This window comes from Macrobrachium nipponense, chromosome 15 (genome assembly GCF_015104395.2).
Source record: "Macrobrachium nipponense isolate FS-2020 chromosome 15, ASM1510439v2, whole genome shotgun sequence".
NCBI classification, from domain to species: domain Eukaryota; kingdom Metazoa; phylum Arthropoda; class Malacostraca; order Decapoda; family Palaemonidae; genus Macrobrachium; species Macrobrachium nipponense.
Window position 1 is genome coordinate 65,787,724 of NC_087208.1, and position 27,135 is coordinate 65,814,858.

The 27,135-nt window shown below is 39.8% G+C and overlaps 1 protein-coding gene across 1 annotated transcript; it reads left to right on the plus strand.

The window, feature by feature from the left end:
- Positions 1 to 1,165: 1,165 nt before the first annotated feature.
- LOC135226705 (serine/arginine repetitive matrix protein 1-like) lies at positions 1,166 to 25,454 on the plus strand. The gene is made up of 2 exons (XM_064266412.1): positions 1,166 to 1,318; positions 24,750 to 25,454. The coding sequence occupies exons 1-2, from the start codon at positions 1,166 to 1,168 to the stop codon at positions 25,452 to 25,454; spliced, it is 858 nt and encodes a 285-aa protein (XP_064122482.1).
- The last annotated feature ends 1,681 nt before the right edge of the window (positions 25,455 to 27,135 follow it).

The window sequence follows — 27,135 nt, forward strand, 5'->3', positions numbered from 1 at the left end:
TCCTGGGGTCTTTGTACCCAATTCCTTTAATAAATACCTGAATTTGAAGCTTGAAGGTGACAATATAGACATTTTTCAAGTACACAGGGAAATCGTGAAATGTTGTGGCAGACAGCCAAAAATAACACCGCAGAATGGAAATATGTTCCTTGTAGAAAGCATCTCCCCAGAGGAAAGTATTAAGTTGATGGGATTGTCAGACCTTGCGGGAGTTACGGTTGAGTGCACTCCCCACTCAAGCCTGAACTCCAGCAAGGGCTTGATTTATGCCCCTCAGTTGATGGCTTTCTCTGAGGAGAGACTTTTAACAGAATTAAAAGACCAGGGTGTAATAAAGGTGGAAAGGATGTCAAAGAATACCTCAGCCTACCTTAATATTAACTTTTGACACCTTAAGACTTCCGGTCTTTGCAGCCTGGTATAGGTTTAAGGTAAAGCAGTACATCCCGAGACCCAGAAGGTGTTTCCATTGCCAGCATTTTGGACACACACTACAATCATGCCGATCCAAATTGCAAGAAAATCCTGCAGTCTGTGTCAACTGTGGAGAGGATGAGCATGGTATGTGCACCGGGGAACTTAAATGTGTTCACTGTGGTGAGGGACATGCATCATCATCTCTGCAGTGTGATGTATATTTACTCGGAAAAGAAATCCAAGCAATCCGAGTAATAGAAAGAAAAACATTTAAGGAAGCACGAGAGAGAGCCAAAGCAAAGATTGTAAGACCTGGTCTAAGTTTGGTACTGTAGTAGCAAACTTAAGAAACCAAAAGAAAGAGACAAATAAAAAAAACCCAAGTTAGGAGCACAAAGGTAGAATCAAATAAAGAATCATTAAAGAGACAGCTAACTGAATCATTAGAGTTAATTGAGGATGAGAAAGTAAAGACAAGGTTCACTAAAACCAACAAGAAAGACCCTAGTATGGAATTGGAAAAAATTCAAGTGCCAGTTGAGATACAACCTCCACCATCTGCCTCTTTGGAGGCAAGGCCAGTGGTTACTGGTCTGGTGCCAACTCCCCTTTGGAGGACAAACCAGCAGATGCTGGTCCCCTGGTGCCAGTCCTCGCTGATGAGGCAGAGCTGGCAACCGCCAGCAATACAAAGACTCTTGAGGTGGTCTCTTTAGAAAACACCTCTGCTTTCTCCATCTCGACAGAGATGGAGAGTGAAGAAACTAAAATACACTTCAGTGTCAAGGACACTGAAGGAAAAGATGTTGGCTCTATGAAGGCAATAACTTCACCCAAGAAGCCAACAAAACTTTCCATTAAAATGCCTCCCCCTAGTAGAAAAAGGAGCTCTCCTAGTCTTGTAAAAAGGAACCCTAATATCGGTCCCAAACATGACTAAATTCACTTCCATTATTCAATGGAATTGTCAGGGACTGCGAGCAAAGTATGAGGAAGTCAAGCTTTTGATCTATGAACACTCCCCTGTAGGGTTATGTTTGCAGGTGACCATGCTAGGTGAATATGCACCTTGTCCTAGGGAATATTTTCACTATAGAACTAAATTTGATTTAGAGGTGGGAAATCATGGTGGATCCCTCATCTACATCCGTCGAGATGTGCCACACTACCAAGTGAAACTAAATACTCCACTTCAAGCTGTGGCTGTAAGAATTAATTTAAGAAGGAAATATACTTTATGTTCCCTTTACATTCCACCCAATAACCATGTCTCCCAAGAGAACTTAATATACTTGATGCAGCAACTACCAGAGCCATTTCTTCTACTTGGTGACTTCCATAGTAGACATCCATTGTGGGGAGATGTAACATCAAATCAAAAAGGGAATATGATGGCATCTTTTATAGAAAATGAAGATATAGGTCTTCTTAATGCTGGAGAACCTACCCATTACCACATTCAGACAGGCACCATCTCCTGCATCGACCTTTCAATATGTAGCTCCAACTGCATTGTTGATTTTAGTTGGAGAACAAGTGATGACTGGCATACCAGTGACCATTCTCCAATTGTGATCGACACCAATGATGGTCCACCTATCTTGAGATCACCATGATGGTGCTTAGAGAAAGCAAATTGGAGAACATTCAAAGATTTGAATGAGTTGGAGGGGGATGCAAAAGATTTCCCAAGTGTAGATGATGCTATTGATCTACTCAATGGAACATTACATACTGCAGGTCTACACTCCATTCCTCGAACTAAAGGACTATTCAGGAGACGGCCAGTACCGTGGTGGTCAGAAGACCTAAGGCTGTTACACCGAACTACCAGGTCATCATTGACAAGGTGACGTAGACATCGCACCTTGGACAATGCTATAATTTACAAACAGTGTAGGGCACGATTTCGAAAAGCCATGAAAGCTGCCAGAAGACAAGCATGGGCCGGATATGTATCCTCTATTAACAGCAGAACACCAGTCTGTAGCATTTGGAAGAAAATAAGAAAAATTCAGGGTAAATTTACACCCAATCCTCCTCCAGTACTTAAAGTGAATAATAATCATGTCACTGATGCCACAGAAATTAGTGATATGTTTTCTGAACACTTTGCTCGAGTCTCTGAAAAATCAGATAGTTCCCCAGATCATCATTTTAGAATGATGGAAGAACAACAGGTACTTGACTTTTCATCAAACAAAGCTGAATCATATAATATGCCTTTTTCTGAAAGGGAATTTGACTCTGCTTTAGCTAGGAGCAAGAACACTGCCCCTGGTCCAGATGAGATTCTCTATTGCAATGTTTAAACGCATTTCAAGGAACAAAAAACTTTTTACAATAAGTATTATCAATGGAATATGGGATGGAAGCAGCTACCCTAGCATATGGGAATTAGCTACCATGTTACCATTCCATAAGCCTGGAAAAGATCCTCTCTGTGCTGCAAGTTACCGCTTCATTGCTTTAACTTGCTGCTTATGTAAATTGATGGAAAAAATGGTAAATGTAAGACTGATGTGGTATCTAGAGCACAACAATATTCTAACGCCTTCTCAATGTGGTTTTCGAAAAATGCACTTCACCCTGGACATTTTACTGCAACTTGAAGCCTCTGTCTGTGAAGCCTTTGCCTTCAAGCAACACCATGTGACAGTGTTTTTTGATATAGAAAAGGCATATGACACTGCTTGGAGACATGGGATTCTGAAGACTATGCATAATAGTGGTCTACGAGGCAAATTACCTTTATTTGTGAAATCTTTTTTACATCGTAGGTATTTTAAAGTTGGCAGTAGGCAGTACTTTATCTGACAAAAGGTGCCAAGAAGAAGGTGTTCCCCAGGGCAGTGTTCTCAGTGTAACACTTTTTGCTCTGGCCATAAACAGTGTTGCAGCTGTTATTCCAAGAGAGGTTTTAAAGACACTGTTTGCGGATGACTTGTCAATATCGTTTGCTGCCACCCGGATGACTGTAGCCGAAAGAAAGCTACAATTAACAATAGATAAAATAGTAAGTTGGGCTGAAAAACAGGGTTTTAAAATCTCTGTAAGCAAGACTACTGCTGTCCACTTCTGTCGTCAGGGGAGTGCATCCTGATCCAGACCTGTATTTGTATGGCCGTAGAATCCCATGTGTAGAACAAGCACACTTCGCCTAGTTTTTGACAGTAGATTGACTTGGGTCCACCATATCAAACATATAAAAGCAAAGAGCCTAGAAGCTCTACAAATCTTGAAGGTGCTTTCTCACACCGAGCTTTTGGGGAGCTTGATAGAAATCTTTTACTAAGGCTTCATAAATCTTTATCTTATCAAAGCTGTCATACGATTGTGAAGTATATTCTTCAGCTTCCTCATCTAGCTTAAAAATTTTAGATTCAGTTCATCATTCAGGTATTCGTATAGCCACAGGAGCTTTCCGTTCATCACCAATATCTAGTTTGCTAGTTGATGCAGGAGAGATGCCCCTTGAGCTCTATCGCCAGTCATCATTACTTCGGTACTGGTTTAGAGTGCAAAGACTCCCCAAATCTCTGGCATTTGCTGTGGCAAATAGAAATATTTTTAACGGTTTTTACGAAAGTCATCCAAGGTATCCCATTCCTTTTATCTATAGAACCCATTATCCCCTTTGTGTATCCCAGTACTCCTGTCTGGAGGTTACGTGTTGTGAAATTCTGCAGGTACTTCAATGGAGCAAAGAGGGATAAATCTGATGAGGAAATGAGGGCAATATTTTTAGAGCATGTATCAGAGCATGTAGATACATGTTTTATATTTACTGATGGCTCCAAGTCCAATGCCGGCGTAGGATTTGGAGTTTTTAGCCCATCTTTTAACCGAAGAGGTGCACTTCCTTCTATTGCCTCAAACTTTACAGCTGAATTGTATGGCATCCTAGTAGCACTGGAACATATTGTAACACTCCCAGTGTGTAGCTACACAATATTTTGTGACTCCAAAAGTGCCTTACAGTCTCTGGAAGTCTTTAATACTGATCATCCCTTGGTGTTGAAGATCTTGCACCAAAATAGAGGCAGCATTGTTTCATTTTGTTGGGTTCCTGCCCATGTGAACATATCGGGAAACGAAGAGGCAGACAAGCTAGCCAAATCAGCAGCTCAAACTTTGGTACCGAGAAAATGCCCTGTTCCATATCGTGATACATTCTTTGATATATGGAAATCTGTCCAGCATTTATGGGCACTTCAGTGGGACAGAGTAGGCCCCAATAAAATGAAAGAAATTACTAGACAGACACACCCTTGGAAATATGACCTAATACCAAGGAAGTGGGAGGTTGTATTGTGTAGAATACGTATAGGCCATACGCGTTTAACTTACGGCTATCTGATGGATGGGGAGAATGAGCCCTTCTGTGACGATTGCTTAGTTCCGCTGACTGTTTGGCATTTGCTGGTTGAGTGTCCCAGGTTAGTGGAACTTAGGAATCTTATTTTTAGCTTATAGTAATGAAGCAGGTGGTAATTATAGCATGCCAAAACTGTTGGGAGAAAGCATGTGTGTTAATAACGTTATCTCTTTTATCAAAGAAGCTGGTCTTCTCAAATATATCTGACAGGTGTGCTTTCTTAGTATATACTTTTTTCCCCTTTTTTATATTTTATTGTTATTTATTCAGATTAATTAACAATTCTTTTTATTAGAATTTTATTTGATCAGAATTTTATTCCTATTTTTATCAGAAATTTATTTTATTTTTTAAAATCAAATTTATATGTATCTTTTAAAAAAAAATAAAATTTATAATATATTAAACAAGATTTTAAATAAAGTTAAAAGATCACACTTAGTATTCGGCGTCGGTGACCCTGGTAGTTGTGACGCCAGAAAACCCACAATCAATCTCACCCCCAACCCTTTCGGCGGGGAGAGAGAGAGAGAGAGAGAGAGAGAGAGAGAGAGAGAGAGAGAGAGAGAGGATGAAACCCCATTATAAACCATATTAGTGATCCTCACTATAACCCTGCCAAGTTTCACGTCCATCGGACCAGTCGTTTGGCCATGATTGGATGACAGACGGACTGACAGACATTACAAGATATTAATTAAACCAACTTAAGATCAGGAGCAGTGAAATCCTTACCGTACCTGACACTGGACAAAAGCTTCTCAACAAAGGGCAAGGAAAATGCATGTTAAAGAAAAAAAAAACATCAACTGTTAATAATCTACACATCCCCATAGGGGGTTAAGGCAGTCAGTGCACCTCTTACTGTACACTGTAGGCACTACTCAAGGTTCTTTGCAGCGTGCCTTCGGCCCCTACCTGCTACCCTTTTCGGTCCTTTAATTGTACCTCCTTTCATATTCTCTTTTTTTTTTTTATCTTACTTTCCATCCTCTCCTAACAATTGATTCATAGTGCAACTGAGAGGTTTTCCTCTTGTAACACCTTTCAAACCTTTTACAGTCAATTTCCGTTTTAGAGCTGAATGGCCTCATAGGACCCAGTGTTTGGCCTTTGGCCTAAATTCTATATTCATTTCATGATCTACAAACAAACTTGGTTCACACTCATTATCATCACAACTGGAACGACCCTACGTAGTCATTTGCTTCCCATCCAACTGGAGAGCCCCACGTCATTTGCTTCTCTTTAACGTCCATTTTACTCCCTGCTGATGCTGCCATGCCCCTCTAGGGTATAATTCTAATTCAAGGATAATCTAGGAATCTAAGCTTAACGGCCATTTGTCAATCCTATCTATGAGTTAATCTGCAATTGCATTTAAATTCTGGTGATTATCACTTTAGTTATTTAATGCACAGATGGAGTTGATTTCCAAGTGCTGGACGACTTACTTAGGACATTTTATTGTGACCACTTTATACTGACTCACTAATACTACCCGAGACACAGTCACCAGCCGACTTGTAGACTTAAAGTTGCCCCCTAATACCATCAGTCTCTCAGTTCAATTTGCCAAAACAATTAATACCTGCAATACTTATCTCTTTTTTTCAATTCTATGTAGCTTGGCTTCCATGGCATTAATTTTTCACTTTTCTCTAGAAATGACGGGCCAGTCCAAAATCCTCTACCTCTATGTTCCAGAGTAATGCTCCATCCATGGGAACTTTTCTTATCAAGAACAACTAAATCCCTTTCTTCTCCCACAAAATAAGGTTGGGCCTGAATAAAATCTAACCGTATAATTCGGGAGACCCAAGAAACTACAATAAAAGGAAAAATATAAATATTTTGTTCAAAATTTCTATTGCATGCAGTGTCTTAAGTTAATCTTTTCATGGTTCCTCATAATCATGTTGATCAACATCACTGCAATGGATAATGAAAGGGCGAGATCCTATTTTGCCCCATTCAGACCAGAAATAAATTCCCCTGTTTCCGCATTGGCAGAGCGGGGAGCAAACTCAGGCTACCAAATCAAAAGGCGAGTACGCAACCTACTCGTCCAATGAGGAACTATATATATATATATATATATATATATATATATAATATATATATATATTTATATATATATATATATATATATATAAAAATATATATATATATATATAGAATATATAGTTATATATATATATATATATATATATATAAATATATATAATATATATATATATATATATATATAATATATATATATATAGTATAACATATATATATATATATAATGATGCCCGAGCACAAGAAGAGAGATTTGAGATCATGTCAACACTATTACATTCGTACGCAAATAGAAAACGACCCCTAAGCCTCATATGAATTCATGAAATCGTGAAATAAGGGAACCGTGCTACGAGATTTGGGACTAAACAACAAACAAACAAACAAACAACGCACAAACACCAACAAACACATTCAATATTTATATAATTATATACACTTATTATTTATTCATATAATGTATGTATGTATGTATATATATATATATATATATATATATATAATATATATATATATATATATATATATATATATATATATATAAGAGAGAGAAGAGAGAGAGAGAAGAGATGTTCTTGTCCTGTTGAAGTATCGCAAGTGGAAGGATGATTAGAATTATAAAACATAAACTATGCACAATGAGCTACTTGAGCAACGGCGCTATTGATTGTTATAAAGATCAAGGTTAAGAAATGCAAAGATTTCAAGGTTTTGCTCGACATTTCAGGTGTAAGTCAGCTGCTGCAGACCCTCCAAGGGAACACTATTTGAAAAACGGAAGAACTAAAGAACTGAAGCATTCCTAAAGAAGAGAGAAGTGAATTTGCGATCACTAATAACATCCAGAACCTTAGACGAGTTGCATTTTATGCAAGAGACATTGTAAACACCCAGATTTTTTTTCATCTGGGTGAGAGGAGAGGTTAGTTTGTTTGTATGGTGTTTTTACGTTGCAAGGAACCAATGCTTATTCAGCAACGGGACCAGCGGCTTTACGTGACTTCCTAACCACGTCGAGAGTGAACTTCTATCATCAGAAATACACATGTCTCACTCCTCAATGGAATGCTCGAACTCGCAGCCACCGAGGTGACACACCAACACCATACCTACCACACCACTGAGGCGCTTCGGGAAGAGGGTAGTGGAACCCATTCATAGTGCTGCTAACAAAAATACTAAGAATTTTGTTAGGGTTCGACCACATCCGCCATGATTTGCACCATGCTCTGATTTTAATGAAGTCTTAGTTAAAGAGATTCAGCAACCACCGGTCTATAATGAAGAGACAGCATCGGTGCTAAGACAGCAGCAGCATCTACATAACAACAAGTTTATTTTCAAGGCCAAACCAAATCTCGTACTTAAATAAAACGTAATGAGCCAAGAACACTACTCTGGGGAACACCAGAAATTACATTTCGGTTGTCACTGTAGCAACAACTACTCTTTGCAATCTGTTCGTTAGAATAACAGTAATAAGAACTGGTCCACCATCTCCTACCTGTCTGGGATTGTGGAAACGGGCAACCTGGGTCACTCATTGGATTAGATATTCAAGGTCCACAAAGGGACAGGTCAGCCGACCCAATTTTTCACAGAAAGGGAGGGCTGATAAGTTTGGACGAATCTCTGGTCAAGGTATTCTATTAAATTCCTACTTTATGCCCTCAAATTGAACACACCACTCAGAGCTCTATCTTTAACAAATGCCTGACTTAAAAGGTAAAAGGCAAAATCGGTTCAGGAGAAATCTGGGCTTAGGAAAGTCATGTCACGGAATATGTCTAATTTAGGGAATACAAAGTTCAGTCAAGAAGCAATCTAGGTTTAGGATTGTGAAGTTATTCAAAAGAAAAAATAAATAAATAAAGAGAGAGAAGGAAATATAAAAAAAACTATCTTTGCCTGTAATAATATATCGGGAGTAGCAGAGTAAAAAAAACAAAGAAAAACTGGCTTTGACGAATTATTCAGCGACAAACACTAAGATCCCCATTCACCCTGCAAGCATATTCATAATGGTCAGGGACTAGGTAATGAACTTCATTATAAAAAACTACAATATTTTCGATGGTAATGATGTTTTAATATCTGAATCCTTAACAAAAGATCTCTATATAGATCTATATAGATTCTTGGCATAATGCCAAGCACTGGGGTAACAAAGGCCATTCAGCGCTGAAACGGAAATTGACAGTAAAAGGTTTGAAAGGCGTAACAGGAGGAAAACCTAAAAGCTGTTACACTTTGAAACAATTGTTGGGAGAGGGTGGACAGTAAGATGAAGAAAGAGAATATGAACGGAGGTACGGTAAAAGGAATGAAATTAGTGCAAGCTAGGGGCCGTAGGGAACGCTGCAAATAACCTTAAGTAATGCCTACATTGCACCGAATGAGGTGCACTGACGGCACTAACCCCATACGGGGTCCTTAACAAAAGAGAAAATAACTAGGATAGGCTCCTGATAACTATATAAACACTTCGAGGAAAGGTTCATTAGAAAATATCTTTAAAATAATCTAAGGAATTTATTTTTACCACACAATCCAATGAGCTGCAAGGAGACAAAAAAAGGAGGCAAAAAAACTGCAAGAGGGAAAAATAGTTATCTGAATGAAATACAACCATCTGATGGTAAGGGCAGAAAATGAAATCATGATCAATCATACCTTACATGCGACTCCGATGACGAAGCGAAGTTGAGTGATGTCCTCCTGAGCAGAGACTACTTTCAAAATAGAAAAAACGAAAAAAAAAAACGATATAAACGTAAAATTAACATATATTATTATAAGATTTCTCCTTCCAACTAGATTAAAATAGTAAAGCACTGGTTTAATATACAGAGAGTGAAGCACCGTTTTCTTGAAGACATTATACATATTCAAAGATGGTCTGAATATCTGTAAACATAATGTCCTTAATATTATTAACCCTCTTCTCGTGCACACCTTAACATATATAACATAAAATATCAAGACAGTAAAACTGTAAACACTACGATCAGACAATATAAACAACTGGCAAAGAATATGAAGCTTACAGGTAAATTATAGCTATATACTACTGTATTTTCCGATTGAAAATCCATAGCTATGACAGTAAACATCCTAACAGGCATTTGCAACATCACCGATAAATAATAACAAAAGCACGCGCAGACACAACATAACTGCACTTGGCCACGTCTATTGGCGAATGGAATTCTACGAGATGCCATATATACCTAGTTCTAAAATCTAGTGGCATCTCTGATAAACAGTCTCCAATAAAAGTTGTTAAATTTGGCAACACACAATAAGCCCAACAAGTCTGCAAAATTATTTTGAGGAAATTAAATGTCATATGGAAAAGAAAAGGAGAGAGAGAGAGAGACTCCTAAAAAGTTAAATCAATTTTGAATTAATGATGACACTTCAGCCAACATTCAACGCTGGCTTCAATTTCTTATAGTTTACAATTATCAGTATCCATGAAAACCCGTTTTCTTTACATACAACCTCTAAGAAAACGGCGCATTACCCATAAAAATAACAGCCAACTCACTTATACGGTTATAAAATCATACACATTGTTTCTGGCTTTCCACAGACATGCGCATTGGCATCAAAACTGCAAAGGTCACCGAAAGAAGACATACTTCAAATATAAATTATGGGACCATCAATCTTACTGACATAAAAGCCATACTGAGTTGCAATTAACACGGAATTAGTCAGCCCTTCACACAACAATTTATGCGTTTAATGATAGAGGCCAGCTTCTTCATCAACTCTAACAGCATCCAAAGATCAGCGTAGTGTACTGATCACCTCCTTAGATGAGAAATCAAACTCCTCCCTGTGAGTGACAACATTTTTCACCTGTGCAATTTCATAATTCACTATAATGATCAACTGGCCTGTATTTATTAATACTGTGCTGGAATAGACCCGTGAATCATTACAGATACGTTTCCACGAAAGGAGAGACCTTTGCATCATTACACGTTGCCTTCCATACAGGCACTGCATGCACAATCACAAGCATGCAATCTGTACATCCAAACAATCTCCAAGAACTAGCCTGTCGTGTCGAATGTTGAGTATCATTTGGATGGCTGAATGTGTTGTCAATTTTCAAAGGCGCTCTGAATTGAATAGAATGTGTTGTGACTTTTCAAAGGCTCTCGTGAACTGAATAGAATGTGTTTTGAATTTTCAAAAGTGCTCTGAATTGAATAGAATGTGTTGTGACTTTTCAAAGGCTCTCATGAACTGAATAGAATGTGTTTTGAATTTTCAAAAGTGCTCTCAATTGAATAGAATGTGTTGTGACTTTTCAAAGGCGCTCGTGAACTGAATAGAATGTGTTGTGAATTTTCAAAAGTGCTCTGAATTGAATAGAATGTGTTGTAAATTTTCAAAGGCGCTCGTGAACTGAATAGAATGTGTTGTGAATTTTCAAAGGCGCTCTGATTGAATAGAATGTGTTGTGACTTTTCAAAGGCGCTCGTGAACTGAATAGAATGTGTTGTGAATTTACAAGAAGCGCTCTGAATTGAATAGAATGTGTTGTGAATTTTCAAAGGCGCTCGTGAACTGAATGGAATGTGTTGTGAATTTTCAAAAGTGCTCTGAATTGAATAGAATGTGTTGTGACTTTTCAAAAGTGCTCTGAATTGAATAGAATATGTTGTGACTTTTCAAAAGTGCTCTGAATTGAATAGAATGTGTTGTGAATTTTGAAAGTGCGCTGAATTGAATAGAATGTGTTGTGACTTTTCAAAAGTGCTCTGAATTGAATAGAATGTGTTGTGAATTTTCAAAGGCGCTCTGAATTGAATAGAATGTGTTGTGAATTTTCAAAGGCGCTCTGAATTGAATAGAATGTGTTGTGAATTTTCAAAGGAGCTCTGAACTGAAAAAAATGCACTCTGTAAGTGTATCCAAGTTGGTGAAGTGTTGTCAACGTCTTCAAATATGTCTCCCAAGTGAAGCACAGTTGCTTCACATGGTGAGGCTTTCAAGCCTATGAATGTGTGCACGAGCTTGGCTCATGAGTTAAAGTTGAACGCTGCATAGTGGCAACAAAGGAAATGGTGATGATGTCTAGTAGTCTGGTGGCAGAGGGGTGTAGGTGTGTTTTGGCGTACATACAATGTTTTATTGGTGATTCTGGTAAAACAAACCATACAGAACCCAAATCCGCGTGATGCCACTTTGTCATCCTTGAGCAATTTTTTTTACTGCCAAAATTCAAAATGGCCGAAGCCGAGATCACCGAAATTCGAATTTCGCCTATACCTTCGCCAAAAATGGACATAGAGATCTGATTTTGGTGTCTAAACATATGTTTTAAGGGTCTGGGAATCCATTAGAACACACAAATAAACTCTATTTGCCTTCTGTGAATATAGATTTCACATTTCGACGATAAAAGTGCTCAAAGTGTGATGCCAGTGATGGCTGCATAGGTTTTAGACAAATATGGGTTTAGCAAAATGTTTTATTCACACTTATATCCCACAGTTAAGCCGAAAACATATATTCACACGCTACAGTTAACGTGATTAACAAGTCATAGGGATGAAAGAAACAAACAGCAGTCAAGAACGGAAACAGTCAAATGAACCAAGCAGAGATCGTTGTATGCAAGACGGAAATTATATGCTAATTTGGCCAACATAACCACACAAATCTTGTGACAATCCCAAAATGTCCATCATTAGTCTTCATCCGAATCCTCATTTGCCAGGACAGATGATTTAGTTTGATCGTTGCCGCAGTCTTCTGCACCGTGACATCCGCAGAAAACTGAGCACGAGAGTCTCGCTGCAGAACACCTGCACTTGGCTGTTGCGCAAGGCGGCACTGAACGGCAGCAACATCTGATCATTGTGAGTACCTCATCCGGGCGCTTGTCACATTCGAGGTAAGGGTATTGGTACCAATGTGTTTGATGTCTGGTCTGTTGTCCACCCGTGTGTGTGTTGAAATGCTGGGGGTCAACTTCAAGTGCTGCACGCCACACTGCGGCTTGAAAATGGGCTCTGTGGACGTGTTCAGTTGAACGTCTCAGTTGTTGGTGGGAAGGCTCTTAAGCTGTCCCCCGGGTACTGCCGTGAGTTTTTTGTTTCCCATCTTTTGTGACCAAATGTCGAAACGAACTGCTGTCATGTTGTCTCTCTCCTTTGATCCTAACAGGCAGCAAGGAATGATGTCGCTTTCTGATATGACGTCCGAGAAATCAGAATCAAGGTTGACCGAGTTCTTCAGCTGGTAGCCCATCATCAAGCATTTTACGACCGTGCCTTTGCCTATTGCCCCACAGGTTAAGAAACAGTATCACACCCTGAGACGACATGTGCAGCCAAGATCTCGGAGACAAAGTCGGCACAGTTCTGGACTGTTGCCTTGATATCTACTGATGTTCTGCTATGACAGGTTCCTAACATCACTAGATCACAGGTGAGAGATTCGGACTTGAAGAAATGGAGCGAGCAAAACAACACATCAGTGTCCGTCTGAGATGACTCGGATGCTTGAAGCTCCTGTTAGGCTATTGCGTGAACCATTTGCTGGACAATCACAACATCTGCTTCCTCGTGATGGTACAAAGGTCATGTCGCAGTGTCACCTTCCCGTTGGACACCTCATGGGAGTTGGGTCTTGTCCAGTTACGACCAGACGGTTATTGGCTAGCAGTTCTGCATGCTCTTTGATGTAGGTACAGATTAGCTTGATAAGTTGCAGTTTGTTCTCCGTGACATTGAGGACGACCTTTTGAGCGGGGAGAGGTGTATTTAGGTCCAATTTGTGTCGACGGCTTGCCTCCTTGCCGGCATGTGCTGTGCGTGTTGCGTTCTTTATACTTTTCTCATAGTATCTGTCGAACACCAAGTATGTATTGCATGACTTCAACCTTTCATTCACGTAGCCAAGCAGGTTCAAGATGAAATCCTCCAGACGATTTACCTCCTGAACGAGAGAATACTCGCTACACACCCGCACCGGACAGGACCAGAATATCATGTCCAAAATGTTGTGATAGTTTCGACATCAGATTGCGGCGCGTCAGGGACTCTCCTCCGTAGGCAATGTATTGTTCATGCAGTTCTATGGAGTTCCAGATGCGTGTACGTCTTCATTTAGATCATGTATGACTCCGTTGAAAGCTTCATCTTCAACTTGTACAGGCTTTATGAGAAGCAAAATGGATGTTGCGAGGACCACGAAAAGTTGAACATACAGTCTTTGTGGTACTGAGCATCAGCAGCATGTAAGTCGCTGACAGCACCTTCCACCCTGATGCGTACTTGTTGTGCCCACTCATCATTTCAACGCATCACATGCTTTCAGGATAACATCCTTCAGTGTCTTGGTTATGTCCGCGATCAGCAGTTCGGCATCTTAGAACGACACGGCGCCACGTTCAGGGTTTTTCGAATCTGGTTCTGAAGAACACTGTCACCACAACATATTAAACAATGCTCTTTGAATTTGAAGGGTGTGATAGTCGAACGCCGAGATCGTTTCACATCTTGGTTCTTCTGACAATTTCCTCTGTTTTTGTAAGAAGCGTTTTATGTGAGTCTTTGATGTGTATGTTGAAGCACAGTTTCTATGCACGAACAATGATCTAGATGTATCTTGTAATGCGGATGTCAATGAAGCATGCAGCCCATCACCCTACGTTGACTAGCAGCTACAATGGAATTGAGTCTGTCGGGTCCGCAACTGTTAGAGGTGCTTCACTATCACTACAGTTCATGCAACTTTCCAAAAGGCAAGCGGTGTTGGGCTGTGATGAAGAATCCATCTTGTTTGACAGCCTGAAAATGAGGATACACCATCACCAAAGGAATATATGATAGAAAGCGAGTTTATAGAGTTATGTTATTAGGTTTCTGCAATAGTAGAAGCAATATTAGCATGCATTAATTATACGCCAGCGGTCAGAGGTACATTGTGTAGGAAATATTTTGAAAGCAACAGAGACCATGCCCATAAGAACAACTATTCTACTATGAGTTCTATGCCAATGACTGTATTGTGCGGTAAAACAAATCATCAGAGGGGAGATAGAGTTTATTTGTGTGTTCTAATGGATTCCCAGACCCTTAAAACATATGTTTAGACATCAAAACAGATCTCTATGTCCATTTTTGGCGAAGGTATAGGCGAAAATCGAATTTCGGTGATCTCGGCTTCGGCCATTTTGAATTTGGCAGTAAAAAAAATTGCTCAAGGATGACAGAGTGGCATCACGCGGATTTGGGTTCTGTATGGTTTGTTTTACCAGAATCACCAATAAAACATTGTATGTACGCCAAAACACACCCAGGCAAAAAATCCTCATTCTGCCACCAGACTATAGCAAGAGTACTCAGTCTTCCCCAGGTTACCAAAAGGTTCAACAGAAATGTGATCCTGTCACGGAAATGGAGAAGCTTCTATTTATATGGGTTCAAGATATGAAATTAAAGTAAAAAATAATATCATCACATACAGTAATGACGACTAATTAATTGTTATTTGCTTACTTCAAGGATCAGGTTGGAGGCCCAGATAACAAAGAATGTTTTAATATAAGCCATTGGTGTTATGAGGACTTCAAAGAAGCAAGGTGATATTTGCTTCTTCTTAACACCACTGGGGAAGGTGCTGAACCAGGTTCTTGATGATGGTTACAGTCATGAATGTGGAGAGGACGCTTCTACTGGATAAACCCCCCAGATGCTAAAGCCTTGCCGAGGATGGGGGCTTAGGGTTCAGCAGCTGGGCCCTGATGCCTGGTGGGAACTACTTTCTCGCTGGGCCTTGGTGCCCAGCTGTTGATCCAACTAAATAAGTCAGCTCTTTTCCTTTTACTAAAACTTTTCATCCTTCTGCTTCCTTCCCCTATAAGGTACAGATTTTATGTTGATGACTTTTGGATTGATTTTGGACATGATTTGGACTTATTCATTGGATTTGGTGGAGGTTAAGGATGATTGGCATGCCACCTCACCCGTAGAACTCGAGTACCTAACGTGGTCGAGCGAGGGGAAAGTTTAGATGTCAAACCCTGCTCTTAGTGCTGGGTCTGATCTCGACGGACATCATGACGCCTTAAGCACTGAGGGTGGGGTGTATATCTGGGTGGTACCCCTAGGGCAGCCCTGTATGGGATAAAACTGTCCTCTAAATGTGGCTCCATGGTGGGTGGGGGGCTACTGGACGAATCATAAATCCTTCGTCTTATGGCGACATCAATTAGACCTTCGGTTGACGACTTAGGCAAGGATAAGGACAAGGAAAAACCTGGTAATTCCTCCATCGTAACTTTGGAGCCTTTTTCAAATGAGCTCCTTGTTACAAAGATTCTGCATGTGAAACCAGTCCCTTTGGGACTGGATTATGACACAATATTTAATGAATTTTATTTTGTAAATTTGGGAACATCAAAGTATTAAGGAATAAACTTGGCAAAAATTTTGGTTATTTTGAATTCTGGATAATTTTCAACAATGAATCAGAAGCTCACAGAGCGTTTAGAGAATTTAGGTCGGATTCTATGAGTGTTGGACTTGTGGAGACAGAAGAGGTCCCTAGGTATCTTGACATTTATAAACCACCAAATGAAATAAAAGATGCTAGTAGAATAAGTAAAATATCCAGATCACCAGACCCAGCTAAGTGGTTAATTATCACACATGGTGAGAGAGGCAACCTCTTCAAGGTGAAAAGGTTGGTAAGCCAGAAGATCGCAACGTTGGGAGCCCAGAAGTAAACTCGCTTTGGGCGTAATAGTTTTTTTAGTCCATACCAAGACAGATGTTCAATCGATAATGCTCCTAAATTTGAAGCTTGATCCTGAGGGTATGGTAAAAGAGGTAAAACCTCACTATAATTTTAGTTACGCGAAGGGTGTTATCTTCAATGAAGATCTACATGAAATGGATGAGGAGGAAATTTTGGAAATGTGTCCAGACTTGGTTTGGAAGGTTTTTAAAGTGCCCCGCTCATCAATGCTTATTTTAACTTTTATAAATTCTTTCCTGCCATCTGAAATTATTCTTGACAGTGAAATCATGAAAGTTCGTCCTTATAGACCGAGAGTGCTCTAGTGCTTTAAATGTTTTGGTTTTGGACACTCCTCTAATGTTGTACCAGAAATAAAACTCTGTGAAAATCGTGTGGCCAGCCTGAGCACGACGAATGTTCTGGACCGGTAATTTGCATAAACTGCAAGGGTGAACATCGAGCCCGTGATAAGAAATGTAGTGAATTCAAAAAAGAACAAGAGGCATTACTAAAATCTATTGCTGAACATATCAGTGTCGGACAGGCCAAAAAGCTGTTGGGCAGGAAATCCTATTCGGATGCCTTGAACCGGCACAACAGTTGAATACTGCTGCTTCTAGTGCCCCTTATGGTGGGCTCCCGGTGCCCTGCTGGTGGGGTTTCCACACCCCCTCTAGTGGGGCACCCCGTGCCCCCCCTGGTGGGGCCTCCCATGCCTCCCCTGGTGGGGCCTCCCATGGTGGGGCCTCCCTGGTGGGGCCTCGCGTGGCTCCTCTGGTGGGGCTTCCCATGCCCCCCCTGGTGGGGTTTCCCATGTTGCAGAGAGACTGGTTAAGCCAGGGGACCCTGTTGATTCTAGGGTTCAAGCCAGATCTCAGTATGATGATGACTTCTCTGTGTCAGGGACATTGCCAGACATTGAGCCCTCACCTGATCCTGACATTACAGTGCACCGTGGAGATGACGGTCGGGAGATGGAGGCCCTCCTTATTCGTCAGAAGAGGTCCCTTTCTCCCTCTTCGCCTCATTCACGGTCATTCAGACATCAAAGAAAAAACAAAAGCAAAACTGAAAGGGCAAGTGAAGGCCCTTCGTCAAAAAGATCTGTAACACCTAGATCTAGATCAAGTAGTACTGGTAAAGCTGATAAGATATCTCTCACCAGGACACAGATTCCTAAATTAGTAGAGAATTTTAAGATCCCTTCCTCTAAATAATGGCTCTCATGCAGTGGAACATCCGTGGCTTTATACCAAATAGAGAGCAAGTTCGGGTTCTGTTTAGGGAACATGATTTATCTGCGATGTGTCTACAAGAGACAAAGCTGGGAGAGCACACCCACCCAATGTGGGTTTTAATTATTCATTTCACAGGTCTTCACCCTGATAGGTGTACGTGCTCAGGGAGGCACAGGCATCATAGTCCGCAAGTCTGTTAATTATCACAGGGTTGTTCAATTGAACACTGTGTTGCAGGCTTGTGCAGTCCAAATTTTTAATTATAAATGGATCACAATTTGCTCTCTCTACCTTGATCCATCATTAGAAAGTAGATTGCAGGATGCTCAGGGTAATCCCCGCCATCTAGAATTAAACGATCTACAGACGTTAATAGACCAGCTTCCTAAACCCTTCATTCTGATGGGGGATTTTAATGCCAAGCACACCCTCTGGGAGAGCCAAACTGCGACCGGTGGGGTTTAATAATAGAGCAGCTGCTTGACTTGATGACATCACTTTAATGAATGATGGTTCCCCTACAAGACATGATGTTTTTCATAATACTGATTCAGCCATTGACCTCACTATCTGCTCTTCGTCTTTGAGGTTAGATTACCAGTGGGTAGTAGACCAGAATGATCATGGCAGTGATCATTGGCCCATTCACTTAAAGTATAGTGAAAAATAAAAAATATTCCATCTCCATGTTTACCAAAAATGGAAGGTAGGGGAGGCTGACTGGGGATTATTCAAAAAATCTACTGAAATTGATCAAGAGATAACGATTTTCAGAGCCCAACATCTGCTTATGAGTATTTAAATCGGTATATTGTTGTGTGGTGCCATGCTGTCTATTCCTCGAACTTCTGGTAAACCTCGGCGTCCTCTAGTACCTTGGTGGAGTGATGCATGCGCATTGAGCCGAAAGATAACAAGAACTTGCTACAAGAGATATCGTAGATATCCTTGCTTGGTAAATAAAATTATCTATAAAAGAGCTCTTGCTAAGCAAAAGAAAACATTTAAGCAAGCAAAGAGGTAATCGTTTATCAGATATATAAATGAATTAAAATATGACTCGCCGATGTCATTAATCTGGAACAGAATCCGAAAGCTGCAAGGGAAATTTTCTCCACCTCCCTTGCTATATTGAAAATTGATGGCTTCCTCATATCTGATTCTGGAGAAGTTCAGAAACCTTTGGTAGGCATTTCTCCAGTATACCTAGTGCCCTACATTACTCTCCTGCATTCAGGAATATTAGGGACAGTACCACGGTTGTTCCTGCTGTTAGTTTAAATTCAGAATCTTATAATCTTTCCTTTCACTATAAAAGAATTAAGATCATGCAATCTCGTTATCTTCACCAACATCTCCTGGGGAAGATGATATACTGTACTCAATGATTTTTAATTTGCCTAGAAGTACAAAAACAGTTTCTTTTAGACATTTTAAACAGTTTTTGGCTTTCAGGAACTTCACCAGAGTCTTGGAAGATATCGATTATTGTACCTGTTTTAAAACCTTTTAAAGATTCCTTCCTTCCTAAGAACTATAGGCCAATTGCTCTAACCAGTTGTGTTAGCAAGATTTATGAGAGGATGGTCAATGCTCGACTTGTGTGGTATTTTTGGATTCAAAGAATCTTTTATCTAATCGCAGTTGGCTTTAGAAAAAATAGAAGTACTTCTGACCTTTGATGTTTCCTACTCGGGAGATACAGAATGCTTTTGCTGTGCAAAACCAGACTGTTGCAGTGTTTTTGACTTAGAAAAAGCCTACGACACTACCTGGTGAGGGGGTATCCTTATGCAACTTGTTGAGTGGGGTATTGTGGGTAATTTGTTTTATTGTCTTAAAGATTTTTTTTGACAGAACGTTACCTGAAAGTAAGAGTGGGCTCTTACATTTCTTCCGCTTACCCTCAAGAAGAAGGGTTACCTCAGGGAAGTGTCCTTAGTCCAACACTCTTTAATGTAGCTGTCAACGGTCTACTAGAAAAAGTTCCTGTCGGGGTGCATGGTCTGGCCTTTGCTGATGATTATGCAATAATCTGTAGTAAGTCCACAGCTGTTGAAGCTTGTCAAATGATCCAGACTGCTATTAATGCTTCAACATCATGGGCCAGTGCTAAAGGTTTCAAATTTTCACCAGAAAAAACCAAGCTATACGATTTTGTCGATTAAGAGAGTGGAAGAGATTCCTACGCTGTTTTTAAATGATTCGGTTTTACCTTATGAAGATAGCATTAAGTATCTAGGTGTTACATTTGATAAAAAATTAACTTTTACTCAACATATTAATGAAGTTGTATGTAACGTGAAGCTTCGAATTAATATTCTTAAAGTTGTGTCTAATTTTAATTGGGGGGCAGATTGAATCACCCTTTTGAGGATGTACCAGGTTTATGCCTAAGCAAAATTGATTATGGTTGCCAAGTTTATGGTTGTGCGTGCAAGACAACACTGCAGAAATTAGATGTTGTCCATAATATGGCTTTACGTATTTGTACGGGAGCCTATAGAACTTCACCAGTTGAAAGCCTATATGTTGAGTCAGGTTTTCCCCACTATTTATCCGTAGGGAGGAATTAGGCTTGGAGAGTCATATCAAGAGTACTTACATCAAAGCTGCTACCCCAACTATAAGTACGTTAGAGAACCAACTGATAGAGCCCCAAATAGACCTAGACTGCCAAAGCCGCTTGAAGTTCAACTTGCAAGCTCTGCCAGGGAGGTGGGATTACTACCTCCTGCAGTAGCTGAAATTTCGCCCTCAAAGTTTCCTCCTTGGAATAGACCATGCCTAGAGATCTGCCCAATTAGGGACAGCAGGAGCATCAGTTCTGGTGATCAGTTGAGGGCAAGTTTCTTGGACCATGCCTCCGAACATGGTGACTCTCATCATATATATTTACTGATGGTTCGAAGGGTTCTGATGGTGTTGGTTGCTCTGTAGTGACTAGTGATAATATTATTAAAAAGAAGCTTCCATCTAATTTTTCTGTTTTTTACAGCTGAACTGCTGGCAGTTTTGACTGCTCTTAAATATATTTTTTATAGTTCTTGTACTAACAAGGTTTTTACTATTTTTACCGACTCTTTGAGTGTTTTTTCTTCTCTCAAAAGCCTAATGTCTTGCCACCCTTGAGTGCAAGAAGTACAAGATTGGTTTTATCTTTTAATTAATAGAAGAGGATTTTCTGATAGGTTTTGTTGGGCTCCGTCCCATGTTGGAATTGTTGGGAATGAGCGAGCCGATGCTGCTGCTAAGGCTGCAACTAGGCTTAGGCACATTTCCAACATGAGCGTCCCTGTTTGCGATTTTAAAAGTACCATTCGATTTTATTGTATAGACCAGTGGCAGGCCACTGGTCTACTTTAGATAATAATCTTAAATTTAAGTCGATTAGACCTTCTGTTCATCCTTGGCCTCATAGCCGGATGGATAGAAGGTCTGAGATAGTTTTAGCTAGATTGCGTATTGGCCACACTAAATATACTCACGGGTATCTAATGACGAGTGGAGCGGATAGGCAGGTTTCCTCGCTGTTCCCACCTGTCATGTGGATTTGACTGTGGTGCATATTTTGGTGGAGTGCCCTCATTTTGAAACCAAACGTAGAGCTTGTTTGCTGGCAAATAAGTCTCTTGCCGATATTTTAGGCGAAGGTGCTCGGGCAGAGCAAATTATGAAATTTTAAAAAAATATTGGTCTTTTTACGAATTGTAGTTTCTTTTAATTGTTTTAGGTTTCTTGTTTGGTTTTTATGAATGAATGATTGTATGTTAGATCGGTTGTGTGTATGTTTGTTTGTGTGACAGTGACTTTTTTATTCTTAAGATATATATGCGCTGAATGGCCCCTTGGCTCCGGCGCTTGGCTATGTGCCAAAATGTTATAATCTAATCTAATCTTCTACTGATAAAGTCCAACGAAACTTGTCGTTAAGTACTAAAGGGAAGCTAAAACTCATACTGCTCCTGTACATGTGCCACTTATGAGAAACATTGGCACTAAAAGAATTAAACAACGAGCTACATTGGGTCTGTAAGAAACTCTGATTTGAAGGCTGGATATGAAATGCCTGAATTTTTATTTACATTGTGCACTGGTCATTAACAAATTATTGTGTTTCTGGCATGGTTTAGGATACATTTGTATACCTTTAACATGCTCAACTTTCTCCTGTTGATTTCTGTAGTTTCTTGCATTTTGAACTTGCCTGAATAATGCCTTGAATATCTATTGAAGTTTGTTACTGTTGAATTCTACCATGCATTTGCTGCAAAGTTATGGAGTGTGCTCATCAGCTAAAACCTCTTGCAAAGTTTTATGGAGTGTGCTCATCAGCTAAAACCTCTTGCAAAGTTATATTGGCCTGCACTCACTGGATAAAACACCTCAACACTTTAAACTCCATCCTCACATCCAGCTCAAATATTTATGCACTGGCTTTTATCTTTTTGTGGTAAAAAAAATGCTATCCAAGTAACTTGGAACACTTGCAAATGCATTATCACGGAATTCATCTGAGAGCAGATTGTTCTAATCATGACAATGCCACTACAAAACTAAAACATTTATATTTATATACAACCAGCTAATGAATTTGTTTCTTAAGACACCAACTTGCCACATGTTGGCAACCATCAGAAAAACCCATTCATGAATATTTAATGCTTTCAATAAACCTAGCATTGGAAGCAATTCCAGGGATGTTACTTCACATTTGAATAAAGATGAAAGTATGTGATGCCTTCTGGGTTCAATTCAAGTTTTGTTTAGTTTTTCATTCAGTATACCAATACACCAATACACCACTGTTATGCAACGACTCACCTGGTTAAGGGGCTTCATGCAACAGTGTTTTATAAAAAGAAATCATGCAGTGTTTAAGGTCCTTACAACATCATGTAGGGGACGCAACACCATTCTAAAGCGTTGACTTATTGTTTTTATGGTAGCTTCTACATGAAAGAAGAGGAAAGATAAAAACGAAATAAACTTGCAATTCGAAGTACTGGTTTATTCAGTACCAAATGGGTGCTAAAACCAACATATGTCATTTTAAATTACATATAAGCTAAGGCTTAATATAAATTTAAAATTTCTTGTACAGATAAAGATACATGGTTTTAAATAAAAAATAAAATAAGTATTGATTTTCTGCAATAGTTGCATCAGTACCCTTCCGTGAATGTTATTCAAACGCAGGTATTAGAAGGAAAAAAAAAAAATGCTGCTCAGAGCCCTATTTTGGGGTGAGGGCGATTGGGGGTCACACGCTGCAATCGCATACTACACCCACCTCGGTCACTTTTTTAGCTCTCACCCTCCAACGGCTGAAGTAATCCTATTTCTGAAGTGTTCAATGATTAGCCCAACAAATTCTCTATGATATGCAAGAAACAAATCTCATATATAGCGGTAAATAATATAATTATAGATAACTATATTATATCGATAAATATAATTATAAATAACTATTTTTAAGAATGCTATAAAATCGGCTATATCCGATATTCGTGGCAATTTTTCTTATTGAAATACTGTTCCTAGGTATTTCACCTACTATATATTAAGAAAATAAATATTGTGCCTAGGTATTTTATTACTTTATATTGAGAAAATAAATACTCTTACTAGGTATTTCACTTACTTTATATTACAAATGCTATAAAAAGCAACAGACCTCATTTCAATTATCTTTATTCATAATCGAGTAACCTTGATTTTATTCATAATCGAGTAACCTTAAGTGCAATTATTGAGATAAAAAAAAAAACTTCTTGCATTTGACCTTTGACCTGGCCTCATGACCTCTACCACGCAATTTGCTTGAGAGTTGGCTTATCTAATAGTCCCAAGTATATGCTTTTTACTCAAGGAATTTCTTTTTCAATATCTATTAACCGATCATCGTTGTATCACATCAATTATCGTAAAAATAAAAACTTGAAACAATTAACGAAGTAGCAGATTCGCTGTGAAAAGAGAACTCTTATTTAAAAAGATAAAATAGGATCAAAACGAAAATTTTAATCCTTAATGCATTAATAATAATTTCGTTCTTCCAACACCCAATGAATGGAAAACTTTAAGAAACACTAAGCACCTAACAAATAAATCATTTAACGTAAACTTTAAAATACACTAATTAAATACACTTTCAACAATGAACAGTCGACATGATCCAGTAATGGTTTGAATTTTTATTTAACAGGCCTTGAAGCCTTGAAATCGTACAATAGTCGCTATACTAAGGACAAACTGTTGACGGATTAAAAAGAGGTAATTAACTTAACGTTCCATATTAACTTTAATTTCATCGTTTATGAAAAATCATTTTGCGTTTATTTTTAAGAAAAGGCATTAAAGCGTAAAAAGGCAAAAAACAACTTCATCTCAAACTGTTACTTGATACAAATATTTAACTTTAATAAAACAAAAATATTACCTAAAACTGGGCTCATTTGATAAAAAATGAGCTTATAAAATAAAATAATAAAATGCTTAAAAAGGAAATAAACAATTCAATAATAAAAATCATTCTTACAGAATGCAGTATAAGACAAATAACCAACGTTATTCAAATCATAAAAAAAAAGATTAAAATTAAATGAGGTTGACATTATCTTCATACTGGCCCAAAAAAGTCATTGTCATTATTATGTGATTTCTGTCTTCAGCATGGCTGGCTAGTGCAGAAAGCTCTGGCCCGTAAGGTGCCATCATGGATTAGTAGCGCCCACGAACAGGCTGATTTCACTTATATATCGGATCCTGCCATCCTGTGCCCAATCTATTGTTCTTATGTGAGCGTTGATTACGATCCCCGCCACACACGGCCGCCCAGAAACTAAGCTGGACCTCGTGAAAGAGGTCCTTCTCAGAAGGACCTCGTGCAAGAGGTCCTCCTCGCAAACGCTGGAGCGTGTGAGAGATGTCCTCCTCGCAAACGCTGGAGCGCGTGCGAGAGGTCCTCCTCGCAAACGCTGGAGCACGTGCGAGAGGTCCTCCTCGCAAACGCTGGAGCGCGGACGAGAGGTCCTCCTCGCAAACGCGCCGGAGTTGTGACTCTTCACAAACACGCCGGAGTTGCGAGGAGAGGTCCTCCTCGCAAACGCTGGAGCGCAGGCGAGAGGTCCTCCTCGCAAACGCGCCGGAGTTGTGACTCTCTTCGCAAACACGCCGGAGTTGCGAGGAGAGGTCCTCCTCGCAAACGTGCCGGAGTTGCGAGGAGAGGTCCTCCTCGCAAACGCGCTGGAGTTGCGAGGAGAGGTCCTCCTCGCAAACGTGCCGGAGTTGCGAGGAGAGGTCCTCCTCACAAACGCCGGAGCGCGTGCGAGGGATCCTCCTCGCAAACGCCGGAGCGCGTGCGAGGGGTCCTCCTTGCAAACGCCGGAGCTCGTGCGAGGGGTTCTCCTAGCAAACGCTGGACCTCGTCAGAGATGTCTTCCTCACAAAATTGCCCAGCCAAACAATCGAGGCCATCCCCAACGCATCGACCTCGACGGTTTCCTGAAGAGGGTGGCCCACAGGTCGACGGAGCCTACACAACCTCCCGTAGCAGCAGCAGCACCAGCAGCAGACCGACGTAGAGGCAGACAACGATCCAGAGACACCCCATACACCGCTACCAGAGCTCCGAATGGAAAAACAAACCCAAAATGGAAGAAAGTCCCAAGACGGTATTAATTTCTACCGCTGGAGGTTCGGGACTGAAGCCCGAAAATCTGAAAACGACTGTCGCATGTCAAGCCACATGCAGCGCCTCAGTCGCGTGGTTGGTATGGTGTTGGCGTATCACTTCGGTGGCCGCAAGTTCGATTTTCGGGCATTCCATTGAGGCGTTAGAAATGTGTATTTCTGGTAATAGAAGTTCACTCTGGAAGTGGTTCTGAAGTCACGTAAAGCCGTTGATCCCGTTGCTGTATAACCATGCGACGTAAAAACACCATACAAACAATCAAGCCACATGCAAAGGTTGAGTTGAGTTGATAGAATTTAGGCCAAAGGCTAAGCACTGGGACCTATGAGGCCATTCAGCGCTGAAATGGAAATTGACAACAAGAAGGTTTGAAAGGTGTAACAAGAGGAAAACCTCAAAGCAGTTGCACTAGGAATCAAGTGTTAGGAGAGGGTGGCAAGTAAGATGGTTCATGATCATAGTGTTTACAGTTTTACTGTCTTGATATTTTATGTTATATATGTTAAGGTGTGCACGAGAAGAGGGTTAATAATATTAAGGACATTATGTTTACAGATGTTCAGACCATCTTTGAATATGTATAATGTCTTCAAGAAAACGGTGCTTCACTCTCTGTATATTAAACCAGTGCTTTACTATTTTAATCTAGTTGGAAGGAGAAATTTTATAATAATATATGTTAATTTTACGTTTATATCGTTTTTTTTTTCTTTTTTTCTACGGAGTCGGTTCATGATCATATGCCTGAAGGATTTTTTTTTAAAGTGTTAAGACAAAATTAAAAAATAAATTTTGAAAGTAGTCTCTGCTCAGGAGGACATCACTCAACTTCGCTTCGTCATCGGAGTCGCATGTAAGGTATGATTGATCATGATTTCATTTTCTGCCCTTACCATCAGATGGTTGTATTTCATTCAGATAACTATTTTTCCCTCTTGCATTTTTTTGCCTCCTTTTTTTGTCTCCTTGCAGCTCATTGGATTGTGTGGTAAAAATAAATTCCTTAGATTATTTTAAAGATATTTTCTAATGAACCTTTCCTCGTAAGTGTTTATATAGTTATCAGGAGCCTCGTTTTCCTCAGGTATTTTCTCTTTTGTTAAGGACCCCGTATGGGATTAGTGCCGTCAGTGCACCTCATTCGGTGCAATGTAGGCATTACTTAAGGTTATTTGCAGCGTTCCCTACGGCCCCTAGCTGCAACTACTTTCATTCCTTTTACCATACCTCCGTTCATATTCTCTTTCTTCATCTTACTGTCCAACCTCTCCCAACAATTGTTTCATAGTGTAACTGCTTTTAGGTTTTCCTCCTGCTACACCTTTCAAACCTTTACCTGTCAATTTCCGTTTCAGCGCTGAATGGCCTTTGTTACCCCAGTGCTTGGCATTATGCCAAGAATCTATATAGCTCTATATAGAGATCTTTTGTTAAGGATTCAGGTATTAAAACATCATTGCCATCGAAAATATTGTAGTTTTTTATAATGAAGTTCATTACCTAGTCCCTGACCATTATGAATATGTTTGCAGGGTGAATGGGGATCTTAGTGTTTGTCGCTACATAATTCG